Below are 10,327 nucleotides of genomic sequence, written 5' to 3'. Positions count from 1 at the left end.
TCATATTACAACTGTTACAATTTGTATAGGGGTGTTATCAGATGGCCAGTGCAGGATGTTCTTTTTGCCTTAATGCTATGCTGTATATTCTTAACCCACCAACAACCCTTTGCTTTAGGCTCTGCTTAGTAGCTGACAATTCATATGAAAGTATTTTACCCTATAGAATTTTTCTGCATCTCTCAAGCAGAGGCAGGATCATGGTGAACTACAGAAAAACACCCACTGGTAGTTTCCTCTTTTGATTTGTGTAAGTCTGGGTGGGGGATGGAGTGGTTCATAAAATTAGAAAGGATTTGGAAATGAATAATAGTGGTCTTGAATATTTTGTTTATAACAACTGGATCCTTAAATTGACTGAGTTTAACAGGAGTTACTTTCAAGTAAACAAGTGTAAGATTGGAGCTATACTATGGTGATCAAATGCTTTTTTTCACTTTGTATTTTTGAATTGAGAGATTATATTATAAAACTATCAAAGACCCCTGTTTTTGTAGCTTATTTGAGACTATGATATTTGAATTCAGAAACATCTGAATAGAATCAATTTTGAACTTCTTAGGTTTTACTTCTGAGTAAAGAATGGCTGTTGTCTGATGTTAAAAACTTTTTTGTAGTTTTTAAAAAATATTTCCTGGAAAGAAACAATTAGGACCATAATTTCAATAAGATCATATTATTACCTTCTGTAGAAAGTAGCCCTGAATGTAAGACAACCCGTTTACAAGGAAGTTTAGACAGAAGAAACCAGTCTGCCTTTATTTCTAAATTCTGAGCCAATCTAAGATACTCCCTCCCTAATTGTAAAATTACATTATTAATAAGTCTGTTGAGGATTTGGCCATCTTTAGGTAAATATAGAAGATGGTGTCACTAACATGTTTAATGCTGTAGTCTATAGCGTTCTATAATTTCATTTTGTTTTCGATTTTCTCAGATGCAAAAATGCTCACTCAACTGCATGGATGTACAACCAAGAAAGATTCCCTTCAAAGACTCTGTCGTAATGGTACCAAGCAGGTGTGTAGATTTTCTAATTTAGTTAGTATGAGATTTGCCATTAGGTTGAAATCCAGTTTCACCCATATTGTCTAAACCCATGGTGGCGAACCTATGGCACGCATGCCACAGGTAGCACGCAGAGACCTCTCTGTGGGCACGCACGCCGTCTCCCCAGTCCTAGGCCTTCAGCTGGGTTTTATAAAACCTTTTCGCTTTAGGCCTCCACCACCATGTGCAAAAAAAGAAAGGTTCAATCAATGAATCAATCAATTTCAACTTCTCATGGGAGAAAAAAATATTTTGCAAAATTGGAATTGATTGATTGAACCTTTTAGTCCCACCCAGTCTGCCTTTACCACTGCAGCCACACCTACCCAATGGGCCACGTCCACCCGGCACCCAATAATACATAAGTGGGTTTTGGATTGCAGTTTGGGCACTCAGTCTCTAAAAGGTTCGCCATCACTGGACTCTAAACTATCCCAGGTTAGCTGCTGGGAAACATTAAGGGGAGGGTATAGTTCCTTGGGTTAATTGGTTGAATAAAAATGGTTAACAGCCTTCAGATGAGATAATAAACTAAGCCATAACTTGGTTTTTCCACTTCTTCAGAAACTGATGGGGGTTTCCCAGACGTCTATAGATTCCTCTGTGAAAAAACCAAAGAAGAATATTTTCTGGGGTATTGAAGTAGCTGAGAGTCTCAACTGGCAAGGATGGTCCCTAGGAAGGGAATTCACTAAACACCTAATATTAAGAAATGTATGTCTGAAACCCCAGAAGCTGAAATTCAGGTTTGTAGACCATGCAATGGTAAAAGGAGCTTTCATTTGCTATTCTGTAGCTTTTCCTACTTTTTACTATTTGTATTCGTTTGGCTGCTCCTCACTTAACCCAAGTTACATTCAGGGAAACACTCTTGAAATTGGATATTCATCTCTTGAAACTCAGCAGCTTTTTTAAATGTCATAAACCTAACTTTCTGTTTTGTGCAAAGCCACATTATGACTTGCTTGGTTTTGGCTTTGCTTCCTTTACAGACGTTTTGGTTTATAGACTATATTCTCTGGTTTTATACAAGGCATATATCCAGGCAACTGCTGATTATTCAACCAGTCAGGATTAAACAATGGGTATGATAGCCCAATGTGTAAATCCAGATAATTTGTCATATTGCTTAGTTCAGATCTTATTGTTTAACTCTTGTCCCAGCCTGATCTTATGTAGAATTCCTTGGAAGTAATTCCTTGAGATATCAATAGGATTTTTCCTAAGTATTAAGTCTAGAAGTCTAGAATTATTATCTTATCCCTTCTAAAACAAACCTGGCTAAGTTGGGGCTTATCTGCCTGCCTTGCATATAGCATGAGGATAGTCCATTTACTGATTCTTGAGGACAGGAGTTCATGATCTCACACTTAACTTAACCCAGCCTACTGCCACAGCAACCTCTGCCCATGTTTTTTTTTTCTCCGTATCAAAAATAGCATTTTCTGCAAGTAGGGCTATGTGGTGTGCCTATTGTGCTTCATTTCAATGTAGAACATTGCCTCCAGTCCAATTGGCAGCTTGCACAGTGATGGTGACAACCCTTCCCCTCTGGTCATTGTCCTCCATGGCTTTCATGGTACAATGATGGAATACTTGACTTTTTTTTTCTTAACAAGTTCACCAGTTGAATGACGAAATTGACAAGAGTTCTGACAAGAGTGAAATGGACAAAAGTTCTGACAAATTCCTCTTCTAGCTCAAGTGACAGGAAGAAGGTAAAACTGGCATTCCACCTTCATGAATCACTGGCAGACATGCTGGAAAAAAAATGTTAAGTATGAGGAGGAATCAATGAAAGGGGGGGGGGTTTCATAAAATGTGATGTACATGCATGGAATTAGTGGCTGTGATGCTTGCCATCAGGCAAAAAAACCTGGTTGGCATTATTGTCAAAGCTGAAGGAGGACAGCAGTTCCTTAAGCCAGCTTCATTTCTAGCCGGTTTCTGCCCAAGAGATAAGCAACTTAAAGCATCCATGCAGAAGAGCCTCTGGGTTAAATTGCTGACAGGGCAGGAGAGTGGTTCAAAGCTAATGGGGCTATGAGGCCAGTAATGGGAAAACACATATTCTCCAAACCTACCCATGCAGAGGAAAGCAGTTAGCATTAGCTTTCCTAGTCCTAGTGGAAAGGGTGTATAGACAGGGCAACCCACCAGTGAAGACACACCATTGTCTAGAACACATGGACAGCATCATTGCTATATTGGAGGATCAGATTGAAATCCAAGATGGAATTCTTAAGCTGGTTTCATTTCCAGTTGGGCCCAGGACAGGACACTCACAGCTTAAAGCTGCCGTGAAGAATAGCTCTTTCTTTGTTTATTTTTGTTTGTTTTTTGCTACTATCTTTTGACTGTATTTCTATGCTTTTCAGCCCAGTGTCAACTATACTTTCCATTATAACAGATTTGGAAATACTATTGTTATCTTTCTGTCTCTGACATTGAAATAGTTCAATTTGTTAAAATGTTGTGTGCTTGCTTTTGTATGCTCCATATAATGTTATTTATTGGATATTTTTACACAGAATTTCTTCAGCATCACTTCACTTATGCTTTTTGTGCTCCTTTTGTTCCAGACCTCCCACTACACGTTTCTTCATCACCATTTTCCCACAGCCAATTATTCTGACTCCTGGAATGTCCTTAACTTTGCCAATTATTTTCCGCCCTTTGGAAAAGGTAAGTCATGCTTATGCTTATTTCAGAGTCATAACTATTTAAAATAACAGCAGCAATTCCTCTTATCTATCTCTTTCCCCAACGTGGCAGACAAAGAGATTTGGGGCACTGAAATAAATAGTCTGCATCAGGATTGGAATAATACAGTGCTTATTAATACAGTGCTACACAGTAATGCCTGCATCAAAACAAATAAAAAAGCAGACCACGAATAAGCCATGAAATCAAAGTCAAATCTCGCGCCTTTGTTGCCATACTAAACTGAGCCAGAACTACAGGAAAAAAAAATCCATTGAAAAATATATTTTTGTTCTGGAGTTTACTGCTCTAAAGCAGGGGGGTCAAACGCAATTTCATTGAGGGCCGCATTAGCATTGCCCTCGGAGAAGCATTAGCATTGCCTGGCAGAAGTAGATGGGACCGGGGCAAGTGCCAAGGCATGTTCCACTGGAGGAGCCTTACTGTTCCTTTCAGGCCATGTGGGAGGGGGGGAGGGGCTGGACGGTAGCACAGAGGTCAAATGCCCAGCCCAGCCCTCAAGCACCCACGGCACTAAGCCCAGCCCCACTTCCCCAAGGTGGCGCCCAGCTGCACTTACCTCCTTCTCTAGGCTGCTGCTGCTGTGCTTGCTCTCCTTAGCCAGGTTGCTCATGATGGGTACAAGGGCAAAGTCAAGAGGGAGGCCCACTCCCTCTCCATGTGAGGAGACCTGGCTTTGTATCCAAAGCTTCCTTAGCAATAGGATGGGATAGGCCAGGAGGAGGGGGCAAGGGGATGGTGAAAGGGCAGCAGGGAAGGACTTCCCTCAGAACTAGCTTCCTTCCCTCAGAACTAGCTTCCTTCCTTCCTTCCTTCCTTCCTTCCTTCCTTCCTTCCTTCCTTCCTTCCTTCCTTCCTTCCTTCCCTCCCTCCCTCCCTCCCTCCCTCCCTCCCTTCCCTCCCTCCCTCCCTCCCTCCCTCCCTCCCTTCCTTCCTTCCTTCCTTCCTTCCTTCCTCCCTCCCTCCCTCCCTCCCTCCCTCCCTCCCTCCCTCCCTCCCTCCCTTCCTTCCTTCCTTCCTTCCTTCCTTCCTTCCTTCCTTCCTTCCTTAGAGTGGTGGGAAAATATTTGAGATGAGGGAGGGAGAAAAACAGGAAAGAAACACAGCTGGGGAAGTGTCACCCTTCGTGAGGAATGAAGAAATGCACCATTACCTGGAAGTGGCCAGCACATGGCCCTCGGCTACTTCACCTATCAGGCTTCGTGGGCTCTGGGGGAGGGGATGCCATGAGCAGCATGAGAGTCGATGTTACCTGCGCAATGCTGCCCAGCCCCCAGCCTGCCCGGTTTTGGCAGGCAGTGGGACGTTCTCCTCACAATGCCAAGAGGCTGAGCTGGGTGGCATGAAACTGAAGAGAAGTGCAATGCTACCAAGCCACTGCCCAAAGTAGCCAAGGGCCATGTGCTGGCCACTTCCAGGCGATGGTGCATTTCTTCATTCCTCACAAAGGATGATATCTCCCCAGCGCGTGCACAGTGGGTGGGGCCGATGCAGCAGGGGCTGATCCTTCGCTGTTTCCAGACGGCCTTGTGGAGCTAAGACTGAATGCGTTTCAGCATAGATGGCCACCACGAAATTGTACATTGGCTCCCGGCTGGCCTGGGCCAGGGCCAAGGCAGCAGGGGCCGTTCCCTCACGGTTTCCAGGATGGCTTCGCGGGCCACATGAAACCACTTTGCAGGCCGCATCCGGCCCCCAGGCCTTGTGTTTGACATGTCTGCTCTAAAGGAAGCTCTGGCTAATTCAATTTACACATTATACTAAGCCAAAAAGAAACAAAACCTCATTTTGGTTTTGCACAAACAGCTGGTTTGTTTGTTCATAGATAGAAGTAAAGAGTATTAAAGATATTGCTATCTTGTCATATCGATTCCATAGGAAGTCCAAAGTGCTCTCTTCTCATTTTGGGCTAATAGTTGAAAGAGGTATTTAAATGAAAGGTATGTTAATATTGAATCTGCTTCTTATTTGTTAGTTTGGTTCATTTTATGTTTCATCATGCTTTTAGTTTTAATATTTCTACACAGCAACATTGTTATGTAAGCATTTCAAATCTTATATAAAAAACCTTGAAAAATAATTTACATAGGCATGCCTTAGCTACGTTCATCTGTCTGTCCACTGGTCAGTTACGCATAACAAGGAGATGTCCATCCTAACTACATTTGAAATGGGACACATATTTGAAGTGGTTATCTTCTTTTCTTCTTATTCAGAGAGAATATGAAGACAGCATCCTCTTTGAAAAGCCAGAAGGAGAATTTTCTGTTGCACTGCTAGCTAAACTACCACGCCTTGAACTGCTTTTCCCACCCACCATCCAGCTTCCTGCCTGTGCTGTCTATCATTTTGTGGAATCCTCCTTTGCTTTGTACAATAATGGGTAGGTGCCGTTGGCTATACCCTTCAAAGTTGCTTACTTTTGGGTTGCCACCAAATCTTTTGAGATACAGAAATGCTATTTCTGCTCTAGATAGTGTAAGATGACCTTCCCCAGCATGGTACCCTTCAGATGTTTTGGAGTAAAATTCTCACATGACCTGTGAGGAATAAGAACCAATAGGCAAATTAAACCTCTTTACTTGACTATATGAAATCCATAATACTTCAGTTCCCAGACTTATAAAGGTGGGAGACATGTTCAGAGTTTTGAGAGCATGTCATAGATAGAGTTGTCGTTGGATTATGAAATGGCTATCTTTTACTGGAAGGAAAATTGATAAGATTCTTCCTCAAAAAGCAATCTAGCCTGTACCCACAGAATTCTGTATCAGCCCAGTTTATTTTTGTCTAGAATATAAATCACTGGGACCTGATGGATGACATCCCAGAGTTCTGAAGGAGCCGGCAGATGTCATCTCAGAACCACTGTACCATATCTTTAAAAAATCCTGGAGCACTGGGGAACTACCAGAGAATTGGAAAAGAGCTGATGTGGTTCCCATCTTCAAAAAAAAGGGGGGGGGGAACCCAGATCCAGGAAACTACAGATTGGTCAGCCTGGAAAAGATAATAAAAAAAACAGATCTGCAAACATTTAGAAACAAATAAAGTTATAACTAGAAGCCAGCATGGGTTTCGTAAAAGAGATCATGCCAAACCAATCTTATTTCTTTCTTTGACCAAGTGATTAAATTAGTAGACCAGCAAAATGCTATGGACATAGTATACTTAGATTTCAGCAATGCATTCAACAAAGTAGACCACAACCTACTTCTTGAAAAGCTAGAAAAAAGTGGGATAGACAGCACCACCATCAGACGGATTTGTAACTGCTGACAAACCGTACTCAATGAGAAGTCCTTAATGGTACTAGGTCTACATGGAGGGAAGTAAGTAGTGGGGAACCACGAGGTTCTGTCTTAGGCCCAGAACTCTTCAAGATCTTCATAAACGACCTAGATGAGGGAATAGAAGAGGTTGTTCCCTCTCTCCAAATTTCAACATGGGATCAGGGTTTCTCCACAGGTGCTCTGACCCTATGAATCCTCTTCCTGAATTTAGAATGGCTCCTTGCTTCTTTCCCTGAAGATCATTCTCTTTTCTTAGGGTTTTGGAGGATGGGCTGATAGAAATGCTGACAACTAGACAGCTATTGGTGTTTATAGTTTGATTATTAGTTAAGTAATAATATATACCTAATTGTATTTAACGGGACCTCTTTAATGAGATTTTACTACTGTGAACTGTCCAGAATCTTGCAAAGTAGGTGGCGTGCAGCTATTGTAAAATAAATACATATGTGCATAATACCATATTTTGAGAAACACTGTTTAGTTTTGACAAAGAACCCTTGGTTTATGGACTGCTTTTTGTAGGGATCTACTGACATGCTTTAGCTGGGAGGTGCCCGAACCTTTTTTTTTTATTCCTTCTCGTGGCATGTTGGATCCTGGTGAAGAATGCACAATGAAGGTGACTTTTCAACCTGAGATGGCTTTAGTATATGAGGTTTTAGCAACATGCACCTTTGGAGACAATCAGGAGCAGAAGACTCTTAAACTGAAAGCTGTTGGTAAGAACATTTACACTCTATCAAACACAAAGTTTGATATGTATCTTCAGCAAACTTTCAGCCTCCTGGTGGGAGCTCCACTCATCTTTCTGACATCTGACTCAGAAACTAACCTTGAGCTAGATATACCGAATACCGTATTTTTCTGTCTATAAGACACACCCTTGTATAAGACACACTCCGCGCCAATCAGCTGAGCCGGCAAATCCGCAAGTTCAGCCGGCCGAAGATCTTGCCCCCTCCCCCCTCCCATCAGTGGCAAGCCCACAGGGGCTTCACACCTGCACCAGGCGGCATGGCAACGCACACAGGCATGCCCAGGGCTGTGGAGGTTGTCATCATTTTTCTGTGTATTAAGAGACACCTGATTTTTGAAGAGGGTGTTTGCAGGAAAAAATAGCGCCTTATATATGGAAAAATACAGTAGCTTAGTTTGTCCATCATCCCCACCTCATTTCCTGTCAAAATTGTTCCTTTGGTAGATAGCAATTTCTCCCTATATCACTGTAAGGGGGAAGAATGAAATTATATCTTCCATTCTAAATCTATATGCGTCTAGTGTATGTATATGTATATGTATATGTATATGTATATGTATATGTATATGTATATGTATATGTATATGTATATGTATATGTATATGTATATGTATATGTATATGTCCTGTTGCATCTTCACCTATTGTACTAAGGACAAACAATGCATTAGGGGTTACATGTATAATGGGTGGTTGCCCATTTATCTGCAATGTTAAAAAAATCATGAGCTTGGGAAGATATTTTGCAGGTATTTTAAAAAAAAACCTAATTTCAGCTTGGTTTTTGTAATTCATTCAATTCTTGTTTCCCTTGCAAAGTAACTAATGATAGCTATTAATCATTGTATTGCCTCTGAACTTTTATTCAGGATACATCCAAGTTGTTAAGAAATGTGTTATTTTCCTAACCATCATGTACAATTATTATAGCTAAAAACAATATCATGAAATGGACAAGTCTTTCCCATGCCTAGTTACTTCCTTGCAAAAAAAACCCCGACAGCTCTCTTATTATTTTTTTTCATTTTCTTTTAATAGGAAATTTGATGTCTCTCATGTCCATGTTTTGTAGTCCATTGCCCATCATTTAGAAGGCTTCTGAAAAACCCATATTGGGAGAGTTTAGGAGGGAAATTATTGTTCCCAGAATATATTTTTTTCTTACAAACACGTTTCAGGACAGAGCATGAATAGCTGCACACCATTGGTACGGTGATACAAATGTCAAAGCTGACATAAATCCAGAACGCAGCCATCTCCATCACTAAATCCAATATTTTTTCCCTAGGTAAATATCCCCACCTGCTGGTCAACGTGCCAGAAGACGCCAATGAAGATACCAACCTTATAAAGTTCAGGGATGTGCTTTCCTTTGGCTCAGTTGCCGTTGACAGCACTGTGGAGAAACAAATGGAGATACGGAATGTGTCTGTGGTATGGAAAGGTGTTTCTTGAATGTGAAGAAGAGAGTGTTCTATCCATTGCGGCTTGTTCTTCTCACACGGACATGTTGCCTTTCTTTCGACTTTTGAAGCAGATGATTTTATCCGTACAGGCCACACCATTTTTTTTTGAGGGGGGGGGGGCGGCAGAGGACGTCTTCAAGCACCAAATGAGGCATGCCTCATTAGTAGTAACATTAGTGAGGAACAGGATAACATATTTGACTTCTTTGGGAGTTTTTGTAGGATCAGGTTTTTGAAAAAAAATAAAATAAAATTGGTAAAGTAAGTGGACGTTTAACAGATACATTTATTTATTTATTTATTTTAATTTCATTTATATCCCGCCCTTCTCCGAAGACTCAGGGCGGCTTACAAGCTTAGCAGTAGCCTTCGTTCTATGTATATGCCTGCTTATTAGGGCTTTCACACACCCCCAAGCGGCATTATTACAAAGTCAGCTTAATTGCCCCCAACAATCTGGGTCCTCATTTTACCTACCTCGGAAGGATGGAAGGCTGAGTCAACCTTGAGCCTGGTGGGATGCGAACCTGCAATAATTGCAGGCAGCTGGTGTTACTTAAGGAGGCATTAGCCCACTGCTCCACCAAGGCTCCTCCATCTACTTGCAACTTTAGGAGAGAAAAACCCAAATATAGTGCTGAGTGTTGGCAATGAAATCTGGGAGGGCTTCTGGATGCTTCAGAAAATGGGCTGGAAGCCATCCATCTTTGTTGTAAAGGGAGAAGTCTGGATGAAAGACTTTCTCCGACTATCAATTTTTTAGGGTCATCTCTGTTGCTAGGCAGACAATTCACGTGATGGACCCTTTTTACAATTTTCTTGGGTGTAAGAAACTGGCCAGGCATTGCTCTAGTTAAGTGATCTGCTCCAAAATGTGATAGGAAGAGGGCAATGGCGTGTGTGGCCAAATTTCAGAATGCAGCTTTGTTTCACTTGTAGGCCTGCATTTGAGCTAAAGGACCTCTCTAATTCCTTTTCAGCTCAGTGATCCTTGATTGTAAGAATGCGTTAATAGACTTGAAAGACTGGCTTGGC

At 41.6% G+C, this 10,327-nt stretch overlaps 1 protein-coding gene across 1 annotated transcript in view; it reads left to right on the top strand.

The window, feature by feature from the left end:
* Positions 1–1,617: 1,617 nt before the first annotated feature.
* Positions 1,618–10,327, top strand: part of CFAP65 (cilia and flagella associated protein 65) — a 47,097-nt gene continuing 38,387 nt past the window's right edge. Inside the window, exons 1-5 of the mRNA XM_083375672.1 lie at positions 1,618–1,796; positions 3,633–3,735; positions 5,991–6,157; positions 7,593–7,789; positions 9,115–9,260. Coding sequence (XP_083231798.1) covers positions 1,621–1,796; positions 3,633–3,735; positions 5,991–6,157; positions 7,593–7,789; positions 9,115–9,260 — 789 coding nt within the window. The 5' untranslated portion in view covers positions 1,618–1,620. The remainder of the gene's footprint in view (positions 1,797–3,632; positions 3,736–5,990; positions 6,158–7,592; positions 7,790–9,114; positions 9,261–10,327) is intronic.

Source organism: Vipera ursinii (assembly GCF_947247035.1).
Source record: "Vipera ursinii genome assembly, chromosome: 1".
NCBI classification, from domain to species: Eukaryota; Metazoa; Chordata; class Lepidosauria; order Squamata; family Viperidae; genus Vipera; species Vipera ursinii.
The sequence above is the reverse complement of the archived record's forward strand: the minus strand, read 5'-3'. Positions and strand labels throughout refer to the sequence as shown.